This window comes from Nothobranchius furzeri, chromosome 17 (assembly GCF_043380555.1).
Source record: "Nothobranchius furzeri strain GRZ-AD chromosome 17, NfurGRZ-RIMD1, whole genome shotgun sequence".
Taxonomy (NCBI): Eukaryota; Metazoa; Chordata; class Actinopteri; order Cyprinodontiformes; family Nothobranchiidae; genus Nothobranchius; species Nothobranchius furzeri.
Window position 1 is genome coordinate 57,925,530 of NC_091757.1, and position 13,438 is coordinate 57,938,967.

The following is a 13,438-nucleotide window of genomic DNA, read 5'->3' on the forward strand; positions in this document are numbered from 1 at the left end:
GTCTTGAGCACGCACACGCGTCCTAATAAAGCTCAACATGCGTACTCGCCCAACAGGACGTAAAAGGACCTCCACCCCCCACCCCAGAAGACTTTCATCACCGTTTAGTGTTAAAGGCATAGATCCACACAATCCTTCAGTTCAACAAGAGGTCAGCTCGGGTCTGATTTCTGACGTTACCGAGCAGAGCTACCTACACCAGACACACTCCGGCAATCCCTACTCCTTTCTTTATTCGGGGGTCAAGCAAGGTTACATTTTAAAGTCCAAGTCTCTTTTTGTGTCCTGCAGATATGAAATCGTTGGAACTGTGTTACAAGTAAAAACTGCACACATCAATAACGTACTTTGACCTAAAAGCCAGAGACAAACACTAAAGCTGCCAAGAGAAAACAAAAAATTAACATCTATTCCATTCCAGGATTTTCCAGGCCATTTGGGACAGAGTTCCAGAAATACAATTCCACATAATCCCGTAGGTCACGCAGAGGTCAACCTTATCCATTCATCCGTAATAATGAAATAATGCCAGACTTGTCCTACACAAACGTTCTAGTCCATGCTTGTAGAACAATCCTGAAGCGTGGCTCTTGACCACAGAAAGCAAGGGATGCATAAAAAAGAAGAAATAAATATTCAACAGTTGCATCATAGAAAATTTCTCCTTTTGCATTAAAAGCCTTCATGACTAAATAATAGAGCATAATTACATTTCATTCCAGAATTGTCTCGGCGAGTAGTTAGCAGCAAACGGTCAGAGTCCCACCCAACTATTCCGCTAATCGTGTCCGAACTTCCTGACCCTTCATTAAAACTCGGGTCCTTCCTGCTTCACCAGCTCAGGTAAAAAGCTGTGCCAACATCCCGAGTGAGCTATTCCTGTAGGAGGAAAATGTCCTTTATGCAGAAGTCTTAACGGCCTCGGACAAAGACGGGAAGCAACGACTATTTCAGACAAGGGTGGCCTTGCAGAGCACAACTGAGGTCAAAGACACGGACGTTTTAGAGACTCTGCCGATGCAGAAACCCGATTTGATGCTTTAGGAACGCGTTAAGACAAAAGCAGACGATGTCTCAACCACATTTAGAGTTCACACAAGTACGTGCTTACCTGTGAAAATAGGTAGGACATTACATTATCATCAAGGACGGGACTTTCTGACCCTTTTTTGACCCCATACCGAGAAGCCCGGGACGCTCCACTACTGTACCAGTTAGGGAAGTAGTAGCTGTGGTAGAAACATCAAAGTCACAGGGATATTAGATTTAACTTTGAGGGGTGTGGCTTTACAAGAACATACGTGTAAAACAAATAAACTATACCGTATTTTGTAAAACACATCTTCAGAGGAAGACTCATCAAGCCGGAAGATGTGGTTCGGGGAAAACCACACGCGGTCTCGCTCTCGAAAGAGGCCAAAGAGGTTGCAGTACAGAGGTGATATACCTAACGTGTACAAATATACAAATAAAGGGTTTATTACAACATTAGGTTAGGAGAAGTAAAACAAGCCACACGGCCAGTGCCCACACTTTAATAAACCTGGCCTCGGGCCTGGACAAGACAACTGTTTTTAGTACCAAGAGAAGGGAAAAAGTCAGTAAAGATAGTCTAAAATGTCAGGTGTGCTTTGGTTTGTCGTGAAACACAAAACATGCAGGTGACTAGTTCCTCCCTGCGTGGCCTGCTGTTGTTAGTGGTGTCACATTTTCATAGCGACTCAAAGATCACACCTCTACCACAGAAGAAGAGCAAGGCAGAGCGTTCAAGTCAGGACAGATGGTGGAAGAACACACAAAGCCACAACCACACCAAATGTTCCGCTGACGGACTTCCTGGAGGAAATAACTTTGTGGCAGCAGAAGCGTAAGGAAACGTTACAACACGGCTCAGAGGAGGAGCAGGGCTGGTGTACTCACAGCATGCCTTTGCTGCTTCTATACACAGCTCCTCAGCCACGTAGTCCCCAGGTGGGTAGCTCAAAACGCTGCCGTCAGCTGCTCCCTGGTTGCTGTGATAGAAATGAAGCCTGAAAACGGGAGCAGCTTGTCTTGTGTCCGGAGATTCCCGGTGGGCAGTCCCATTTTGGTGCACCGCAGGGCACGAGTCTGTCACGGTGTCCATAACCGGCAGAGAGGCCATCAGCAACATGCACCCTGAAGTCGATTAAGAGCAAAACGTCAGCAGCGGGAAGGATATCTGCAGCTTGCCTCCATGACTGGGGTGCAAGCATGAAGAGACACACAGCGTTGCATAAAGCTGCAGCACAGAGCTACTATTGTCCAGGTTATAAAATCTGTAAATCTAATGAGTGACAGTTATGAAACATGGTTGCTGTTCTAAATAAAGAACAGAAATGTTTACCCCTAAAGTTTATTGTTTTTATAGATTTTAAACACACTGTGTTCTTATCTAATACAGTGTGAATGAAAAAGGCTGCTCGTAAACATCTCCTCTGCTCCTCTTTGGAGCAGCAGCATTGTAAGTCACTGCTGAAAGCCTCAGCTCCAACCAAAGGGATCATTTCCATCCAAGTATTCAAAGCATTGACACAGACGCTTTCTGAACACAGCAACAATAACTAACTAACTAACCTACAATCATGTTCTGCTGCACCAAACCGATCGGTCTGTGCTCCCAACGTGTCGAGATCCAAATGCACGTCAAAAGTTGTGTTCTTCTTTACTTGAGATGCAAAAACACTAAACATGCATCTGAACTTAAGCCCATTTTCACACATTAACACGTGAGATTTTCAGGAGAACGTGGTAATTTAAGCCAGACTTTTGCAAGCCATTGTTCTCACTTGTGCTTCATACCTTTCCTGCTAGAAATCTGAGCAGCAGAGCAAAAGCAAGTGTTGATTTAAAACTCAAGAGGAGGAGTAAAAGATGCAAAGTGTAATAATGGAAATAAATGAGGCTGATGAGGCTCCTTGATATGTTTATCTCAATATACTAAAATGCATCTGAATGTCCTCCTTACATTGAACACATTTAACACGAGCTCTAGCACACATTTAACCAGAAATGATAATTAGATGACTGGAAAATCTCAAACTGCTTCATGTTGAAGTTTAGTGAATATCAGGAGTGCGGTGCATGTGTGAAAATCACTGTAGAAAATAAACTGGTTGCAACGATTAACATAAATTTCCTTTTTTATATAATAATGTTTATTGAAAAAGCTTATAATATTTAGGGGGAAATCTGACAGGTAAATAGCCCAGTTGAAACTTCTCCAAGCTTGAAAAAAAAAGACCTCCTAACAGTGTTTTTACAAAAATGTAAAATAAAGATTATTTAGTGGGTGAGCACACGGACAAAAACAGTCCCCAGAACAGATGTTGTAACGACCAAACGCCTCATCTGAGCTGTTAAATGAAGAAAGTTTTTGAAAAATGCAAAAACTGATCATGAAATAAAAGCGTCATCTTTGTACTGCAAATGTAAATGCTGGCAGAAGTCAAGGCATGTCGGGAACTTTCATTTTTGATTTTAAAAACATCAAACATAAATATTTCCTATAAAGCTTCAGTATTTAAACCCTTAAGCCCAGTTTAAACAGCTATAATTTAAACGCCCTCAATGACCAGCTTCATCACTTGAGATGGGAAGGTGATTAAATCAAAGTAAATATTTCCTAAAAAACTGCTTAAATAAAATGTTGCTCACAAAATATGCATCTGTATTAGTAATCCAATTATGAATTTGATCACGATTATTTCCTCGGAGGACCAAGAGTTGCTTTAAGGCTCTGAGGCAGTGCAAACCTCAAGTTGTTTAGCTTTTATGTGTTGGGAAATAAGTTTTTCTACAAAAGACTAAAGACTCGAGTTTAATATTTAAGTGTATTTTCTAGACTCTGCCATCAATAAGACCCGGTTTAAGCTCGACCCCAGCTTTAGTGTGAAAGGCTGAAACCACATCAGGTCAAGTATACACAAAACCCATCAAGGCCATGGAGAGATCAACTTATCGCTAGCAGCCTCGAACGTAACTTCACACTCCGCGCTTATTAAAAATGCAAATTTCACACAACCCAGCTCAACTTTAAAGCTTTCGAGTCGCACACCGTTATGAATAAACTGGACAAATATTACCACGGAAGTACTAGCGAGTGTAAACACTCACCCTGGTAGCTGACGAGCCAGCCGTGCAGCTCGGTAGCCTTCTGCTAACGTCCGAGGCCAGCAGCGCTACAGCCAGGCAGGACCGTTTGGTTACGACTGCTTCAGGAAACCGTTCGTCACTAACGCTGGAACTAGTTTACGGCCTTAACGCTTCTATTAGTATTAACATTGCCATGTTTTACACAGCTGGCTAGCTGACTACATAGCATCACGAGCTACGTCTGGTCAGCCCAGCATTAGTCACCTCACTCCGAAGGAACTTCAAGCCCTTTATGTCTTCTAACTCAGGCTAACAAAAGAGCTTCAAAACTGACCCGATTCCGGTTTTTACAAGAAGGCATCTTCTTAAAATTAACCGAAATGGTTATCATCTTTATAAATCTTCAGCTACATAACTGAAATCGCGTCGATCAAACAGCTTGAACTACAGGGTGCTAGCTATGCCTGTAGCTGCTGCAGCGTAGCCGAGGCTCCTACTGAGTCAACAAGCCAGCAGCCGCTCCCTCCCACCACTCCGTGTTGCATTTGGAGACCATCGGGAATGTCAGCATTAGCCACCTTCAGCGTAGCAAAGGCGCTATTTTATAAAATCATTGAAGCTCATTTATATGCATAAGAATTGTTTACATTCTTAATTTTTCGTCAAATTTCCGTCAATTTTTTTTGCTTTAAGCAATTTCTCCCATGGAACGAGACCTTACACGGAACAACTTGTGGGGATATACTTTCTGCATAGAATGCCATTCTACTTCAACTTGTACTGCGATGGTTTGAGAAAAATCAACACTGCAGGTCAAATTACAGCAAACGTCTGATTACTGCATAAAGCTTTATGACATATAAAACTGGTGCCAATAGCTAAAATTCGACTTTAACATTAGTTTTATGAAAAAAATATTTACAGTTAAACATTTGCAGCATGTACAGAAAAAAGCTGAATGAAGATGGTTGTCTTTTTTCACCTTTACATTTGAGTCATTCACTCGGTAACGTTCATGTATTACAGTGAAAGTGTAAAGTCTGACATTACAATGCGTCAGGGAAGGCAACATCTTCATGCTAAAGAGTCTCGGTTCGCCAGTAAACCACCAACATGACCATTCCCTCCACCGCAGCGGTCGCCTGATGCACACGTTTCAACACAGCAAGGCAGAAGGAGGGGAAAAGTGAAATAAATCGCATCTGATAAGACTGAAGCAGCTGATTTAATCAAATAAATGAACGAAAAAAGGTTTGGAGAATTTCTAATAAATTTGACTGAATATTTTGTTGGTTTCTTTGATTACACTTTTCACAAAATTCTACATTTATACCAATTTAAATTAATATCTGAGTTGATCTTAATAAAAAAAAACACACAAAAATGTCTTCAATGTCACCTAAAGGTAGGAGACCGACTCTGAAAGATTTTATTTTGTTAAAAAGTAATAAAGAGTGTCTTAGATGCCTGCTGGCAACAATAATAAAGAAATCTCTCAACTAAGTTACAGAATTTGACCCACAAACTAAAACCCAACACAGAGCGGATGTTTATTATTGAACAATCATTAACTGTTTTAACTTTGCTGGTTTAGGATGAGAGATGATAGATAAGTCACAAGGTCATCAGTGCTCTGGCTTGTATGTAGGTACTGCTTTGTATGTCTCAGATGGTCTTTGTTATTTAAAAAATTCTATAAGATCAAAAACGAATAATTAAAAAATCTGCAATGAGATAAAAAATGTTTGTGCAGATTAGAAAAAAACATCATGCAGCTGAATTTCAAAATAAATGTCACTTGTTTCTTTTTTAAAACCCATGAGTAGTTTTTTTATCTTCTCTTGAACCACCCGATACCTGGAAATCAAGTTTTGCTCCTTTAAAAGAAAATAAAACATATTTTAAACATTTACAAATAGTAAAAATGCTGCAAGGGTAGAAAAAATAGCCAAAGTTATCATTTTATTCCATAAAGTTGAGGTCATGGCTCTTGGTCAAGTCGTACTTTACATATTTTCTTTTCTGCACGGGTACATTTTAACAACGTTCCCACACATTTTAATACCATTAATACTATGAATCAAATATTTTTAATTGGAACACTAAATAATAGAATAAAATAAACTTCTCAGGTTTGTAAGTTGTGAATTTCATAACTGATGTGTATAATTTCTGATGTGTTTTATGTTGTTTCTCTCTCTCAGGGAACATTGGTAATATTTGTAATTGATAACAATAACAACAACAATAATAATCTAGGCAAAAACTATGACTTCTAGCAAAAAACGAGTAAATAATAAGTGGACATCAACGGTCATGGGTCTGTTTGGAAGCAGTTGCTTGTTATGATAGGACTAACTTGAAAACAGCAATTAGACGTCAAGCTGGACAGGAAAACCGACAGGTGCACGCTTCTGCTGCAGGGCAAACACGTGTGTGCTTTGGTAAATACCCATCAGCAAGCAGCTGATACAGAAACACAAAACCTCTCAGTCCTGGCGCATTCAGACCCCCCCCCCCCCCCCCCCACACACACACACACATATCGGGACAGGAGAGCCAGTTCTGCTCCAACACCTATCCCCGGGGTGGGTCTAGCGGAGCATCACAGACGGTTTGCCCATGGCAGGGAGAGGAGGTGCAGGGAGAAAATAGGAGGCGTTAGAGGCACGAGGGGATTACGATGGAAGAGGAACAAACGAATTGGGGAACCGAGAGAAAGAGAAGAACACAAGGGGGTGGGGAAAGAAAGGGAAGTTGGGAAGATGATGAGAGATTCCAAAAACATCGACAAAAAGAACTTTTGAAGAATTTATTGTGAATGTTTTTTGCATTTTTTAGCCCAACAAAATAATAAAAACACAACAACAAAAGAACAAAGAAAAGAACTAAAACAAACATTTTAGTTAATGGATTAACAAACTGTGTAATCAGATAAACCCTATTCTGTTTATGGCAGCAGCAGCTCAGGTGGTAGAGCGGGTTGCCTCATGATCGGAGGGTCATGGGTTCGATTCCAGCTCCCGCCAGGGGTATCCTGCTGTTGTGTCCTTGGGCAAGACACTTCACCCAACTTGCCTGTGCTAGTGGTGGTCAGAGGGGCCGACGGCGCCAAATGGCAGCCTCGCCTCTGTCAGACCTCCCCAGGGCGGCTGTGGCTACAAGTAGCTCACCATCACTAGCAGTGTGTGAATGTGAGAGTGTGTGAAAGCGTCTTTGGGGGTCTAGAAAAGCGCTATATAAGTTCAATGCATTATTATTGTTATTATTATTATTATTATTATTAATGATCTGCTGAAACATCAGAAATACTTTTTTTGGCATGGTAGTTAATCGTGTTTATTTTTCCATCCATCCATCCATCCATCCATCCATCCATCCATCCATCCATTCATATCTGCTTATCCAAGGTCGGATTGCGGGGGCATCCTAAGCAGGGAGGCCCAGACCTCCCTCTCCCCAAACATAGTTCCTCCAGTGTGTCCTGGGTCTCCCTCCTTCTAGTTGGACCTGCCCAGAAAACCTCACCAAGGAGACATCCTAACCATCTTAGGTGTGTTCTTGTTTCTAATTCCATGCTGTCGTTCTTTTTTAAAACACAGAAACGGTTTCGTTACCTGTTTTTTTCGCTACGTTTCACCTGCGGCTGCAGACGCTGATGGTGGCGCGTCACTTCCTTCTCCGTATAAACGGAAAACATACATATTATGTGGGCTAACTCCCACGCACTCCCCAGCACCCCGTGAGGGTATAGAGCTGGTCCGGTGTTCCACGACCAGGACAAAAACCTCACTGCTCCCCCTGGATCCGAGGTTTGAATATCCAACAAACCCTCCTCTCCAGAAGCCCTGAACAGACTTTACCAGGGAGGCTCAGGAGTGTGATCCCCGTTGTAGTTTTATTTAGAAAAAATGTGCGTTTTATTTTGTTTTGTTCATTTTTTTCATGCACCTCCCAAAAGAAGTGTGTTTTCCTTCATTTGAACCTAGTTGGATTGGATACTGACTTAAAGAATAGTTTTCTTTATTTCCTCCTACTTTAACACCAGTGACTAGCAGATAGTAAACCACAACGCTGATGAATGAACCGGAGTCATTGGAAAGCATTTAAGTTTCAGTAGTCTAATTTCCTGAATGGGTAGGCTCTCCTCACAGCAAACATTTCACTGACACTCATAGCAGGAAATGAACAAGTACATTAAAAATAGCTGATTTCCAGTCAGAGGTGCTGCTGTTGTTTCTAACTCAGTTATGATTTACTGAAACCAAGCCAGCAGCAGAGCCTCCACAATGTCTTTTTGCAATTTTATGGAAACAAACCCAACATAAATGACAGGAAACCTTAGATTTATTAAACACATTAAACACAGAACAGCTGAAATGTCTTGAACCTCCAATTAGCGACAAACTGGCAAGTTTCATGGCTGTTCTGGACTTTTTCCAGACAAGTTCAGATAATTATTTATTTACAAAATGAGTTTTTATAACCACAGTTAGAAAAGCAGATGAGTAATTAAATGGATCCAGTTAAAACTATTACTACAAAATGGTTTCTAAAAAAGGTTTTGATAGTTTTAGTCATAATCAAAGCTTTATAAATAAAGCTTTGATCGATCGATTGATTGATTGATAATTTCAACCTGATTTTGATCTGAAACTGCACTACAAAAATTGGCCACTAGATGGGAGTAGAGGCACACAATCTTTGCAGAAAGAAAGGGATCAAACAGGAAAAGGACACATATTTATTTATTAAACAAATAAAAATGAAGAATTAAAGACAAGGATGTAGTAATGACAATCTCATCTAAACGAAATAAATAAATAAATAAGTTTATCTCTTGGTTATTTGAACTGGGCTTCCCATGAAGGGACACACCACCTGAGCCTTTCTTGCAGCCACACACACACACACACACACACACACACACACACACACACACACACACACACACACACACACACACACACACACACACACACACACACGTTCACTCAACACTACTGTGCTTTTCTTTACCAGGCATGTGTAAGGAAAATGTGCACACACCAATACCGATGCTTGAGATGTTTAATTCTGCCAGGAGCCCAACACCTGCTGCGTTTCACTTAAAAGCTGTTGTTCAGGACGTTTATTTCCACCTCACATAATTTCAGAGAAACTACCTCTTTGCTTTTCCCTCTTCTCTTTACAAGAATGGAACAATGGAGGTTCGGCATTTTCTGGTAAAAACAAAGCTGCAGTCCTGTTTTAAAATGCATCAAAGCAAGTAGAACAGCACTGAAAACTGATTTTCTAGAAGAATGAAAACAAAACAGTTCTAATACAAACAATTCTCCGCTTTCATGTCAGTAAAACTGTTTTACGACTGGGAGATGAAGCATCTGTAAAAGCCCCCAAAGTTCCTTCTTTTTTTGGAGAAAGGTTCCTCTTGAGTGTAAAATTTTAGCAAAACTTTTATCCCTGATTGTGCCTCAAACAGACAAATACCGCTGGATCACCGCTAGGTTAGCCGTAGTCTGGCCCTGACTAGGGCTGGGACCATAATAAAACAATCAATCAATCGATAGATGAAAATGCCTTAAAATGTTGAGGTTAAGAAGCATACAACTCTATTACTACTATTTATTAAAATAATTAAAATGCGGTTTTGATTGTTGACCCTGGATAGGTCATTGTATTTATTGTTTTCGAAAGACGAGGTCTATTTTATTTTCGGTGCACAATTTTCTAACAAGAGTGAATCCTTTTTTAATTTTATTTTTTTCTTTGTTTTATGTATTTATTTAAAAGTTCTGGTTCGTGACATTGCAATGTTAAATAAAGGTTTAATTGTTGCATTTTAAAGGGTGTACTTGCATTATTATAATATGTTAACATCGCATAAGTGTTTGTTTTTTGGTCTCGATAATATCGACAAAATTATCATTTAACATAAATAATTTGTTGGACAATATATCGTCCAGCAAAACTTGTTCTTGTCCCAGGCCAGGCCCTGAGCCGTGTGAGCTTGGTCTTAGGGCCGGAGTCTACAACTTGTTAGGACCAGTCAGAGCAACAACTCCACCAACTTCCTCTGCATCTCCTTCACAATAATGTGAGAATATGCATTTATGTGTTCACCACAGCAGTGAATGTTTTTATCTGTGGAGCAGAAAGCATCCTTCCTTCCTAATGTCATCACAATATGGCAACACCACCCGGCCAAAGAAACCGGCATCTCTTTATCGATTGTGCTCTTTCACATAGGCTTTGAAATAATTTAGTAGTTTTGTTATTAATTCATGTTTCTCACTATTTTAATGTTTTTTAACTTCCATACATTGTACGTCCAGCCAATCATCTAGTGTGATGTCATCTACAAGCGCAGGACCGCGAGCGTAGCTAGTGCTAGCTAGATATAACCCTTTACTGCCTGCACCTTCTCCGTTGATCACCAAGTCCCATGCGTGGTCCAACTCCTTCGTCCCTGTTCGTGGTCCTGGCTCCATGTCTCCTTCGGTGGTAGGCCTGCTGCGGCTACAATGACATTTTTAAACAACACGTACAACAATCCTGAGATACAGAGCTGTACATGTTCATTTAGATTTTATGTTATCTCGTCATTAAAGTAAACCCGAGCAGTTTCCTGCTCCTCCTCCCTACTGGTTGAAAATGGAATTACAAATGTCGACGAGCTAACACTAACACGAGCCAGGTCTCACTAAAAAAGCCACAAAGTAAAATGTCCCACACTGTTGAACAAAAATATTACTTACAAGTCCAGTAGCAACAAAGCCAGGCTATCATCAGTCCAGGATTTCATGGCCTCCTTCAGCTTTCTCCAGAGCCTGTGCCAATTTTCTCTCTGGTTTTAGCTCTCCGCTTCACCCAGAAGGACGCTCCGTGATGCCGACATAAAAGCAAACTTCTTTTTTCTTCCTCTTGTGTTTTTTTATTGATAGCTGGTGAACAGAATAAGCTAACTGCTGGCTTTTTATTAGCTAACAGCACGGATAATAACAATCGTTAACCGCTCCACAAAACTGTTAATCACAACATCTGCCCAGTAGAGGGCTGCAAAGTCATGTCAAATATGAAAGAGGTCTTTAACTCAGTAATCATTGAGATCAATGTTGAAGCTCTAGCATGAAGTTTAAAAACTGTTTTGTTAGTTTAAACTGAGCAGAATACCAGACAAAGTGTCTAAACTTCTAATGCAGTTTGGGGAGTGCTGCACTTCTGAGATCGACACCCACGGAGACTCAGGACTAAAAATGTTACACAAAATCTCCTCAAGACACCCAGGACACCAACAAAGGTCAGCACTGTTTAGTCAGCATGAACGGATCTATCAAGGGACGTCTAATGATTTGACATTTTCTTGTTTTCCTAATTTATCTCATAGATTTGTGATCCAACAAGACAACAAGATTCACCCACACTAGCCTCCAAAGATCCTGCAGGAGATTGGGCTCCAGTATGACACGTTTTTAAAAGAGAAAGAGTTTTTAGGAAACTTTTACTCGTGACATCAGAAGGACTTCTGTCTCTACCAGGTGGTCTCTCTCTTTTGCACATCGCAGCGTTTCTGCACAAAATGTTTAATTTGACTCTTTATCCAAAACTAAACCGGTCATTTCATTTATCGGAACTTGCAAACATTTAAACCCATTTTTGAGGTTTCAGATGTAAATCCTATCTTTAGATAACACACACACACACACACACACACACACACACACACACACACACACACACACACACACACACACACACACACACACACACACACACACACACACACACACACACACCCTCAGCACCACACCTGATGTGTGAGGTGGCTCAGTTGGCCGACTTGGGAGGCACATTTATGAGCGGCTGCCATATTGACCTTGTATCTGTCAGCCAATCAAACTGGATGATGATTATCATGTGAGCAATAAACCCCTTAAAGTAATTTTATTGAACTTTCTCCTTTTCCTCCCGTTTGCCTTTTTTATTTCTTTGCTGAAGGATTTTATCTGAATCTCTCACCGCCTTCATTCCTCACAAACTTCCACCCATCTCTCTTTTCATCCATTCATCCATCCCCCACCCGGCTCACTCCTTCGTCTGCAGGAAAGGGCTCCCAAACATCTTCAGCATTTGAAATTTGACTTGGAAATGTCAACGATAGCTGATTATTATCCACCCCAGCCCTCCGTCCCTCGCGTCTGTAATATCAAACTCCCGACAAACACTTGGTCCAAAGAGTAGGTGCCGATTTAAAAACAGAAAATTGGTCTTGTCTGAATTGTGATTTGATCCTACGTTGTCTGACTTGTCGAGGTTGTGACCGTGTCTCTTTGATGTTCAGATCAATCCTGACCTTTAAACCTGCACTTGTTGAATTAGCATCACAGCGTGGTCATTTTCAGGGTTAGGGAACAACAAACACATTTATTCTCAAGCGTAATCTTCAGAAACAGCAGAGTGAAGTCTTACAAAATAAAAGCCTCAGCAGAACCAGGATCATAAAAACTATTTATCATCTGGAAGATCCTCATTTGTTGCCAGGCATTTGCATCTAAGAGGAGGCACCTCAGCGTGAAAGATCCAATTTAAATCACTTCATTAGCTTTCACCGAAGCAAAATAGGAAAAAGCTCAGGGGAGAAACCGGGCGGCCGTTAGGAGAGAGATGACTTCTGGAGGAGGATTGAACATGTGTCCAAGACACATGAAACTTTTATTTTGGGTCAGTATTACATTAATTATTTATTCTCAGGATAAATGTATGAAGTTAAATCTGTAAAACAGAGAAAACCTGTGATATGATGTAAGGAGAGATGAGAGGTGAAGAGAGCTGAGTCGGATGGTGAAGCTCTCGATTTACCGGTCGATCTACGTTCCTACCCTCATCTATGGTCACGAGCTTTGGGTAGTGACTAAAAGATTGAGATCGCGGATGCAAGTGGCCAAATTAACTTTTCTCTGCAGAGTGTTAGGACTTCTCCTCAGAGATAAGGGATGCCTCCCTGGTGAGGTTCTCCAGGCACGTCCAGCCGGGAGGAGACCTAAAGAACGACCCAGGACACGTTGCAAGGACTGTTTCTCGGCTGACCAGGGAACGCCTGGGGATCCTCCCTGAGGAGCTGGCCCAAGAGGCTGGTGAGCTGGTGAGAGGAAAGTCTGGGCCCATGGACGTAGTTGTGTTGAGGTCTGTTTCCCATTAGAACCGTTCATGAGCTCATCTATTGGCTCTGCTGATACTTGCTAAAGTGTGATTGGCTGTTCCTGCCACCTGTGAAACTGACAGTTCTGCATACCTGACATCACACAAAAGAGCCTCTAGGCTGCAG

General features: G+C 41.2%; 1 protein-coding gene across 2 annotated transcripts in view; it reads right to left on the reverse strand.

The window, feature by feature from the left end:
• The window catches only part of jak2b (Janus kinase 2b), a 32,216-nt gene extending 27,849 nt beyond the window's left edge, over positions 1–4,367 (reverse strand). The window contains exons 1-4 of one of the 2 annotated variants that reach the window (XM_015973239.3): positions 4,135–4,367; positions 1,921–2,157; positions 1,324–1,447; positions 1,112–1,229 (exon numbers count right to left, since the gene is read on the reverse strand). In XM_015973239.3, the coding sequence (XP_015828725.3) occupies positions 1,112–1,229; positions 1,324–1,447; positions 1,921–2,152 (474 nt within the window). In that variant the 5' untranslated portion in view covers positions 2,153–2,157; positions 4,135–4,367. The remainder of the gene's footprint in view (positions 1–1,111; positions 1,230–1,323; positions 1,448–1,920; positions 2,158–4,134) is intronic. The other variant, XM_015973240.3, reaches the window with a different exon arrangement.
• Between the last annotated feature and the right edge of the window lie 9,071 nt (positions 4,368–13,438).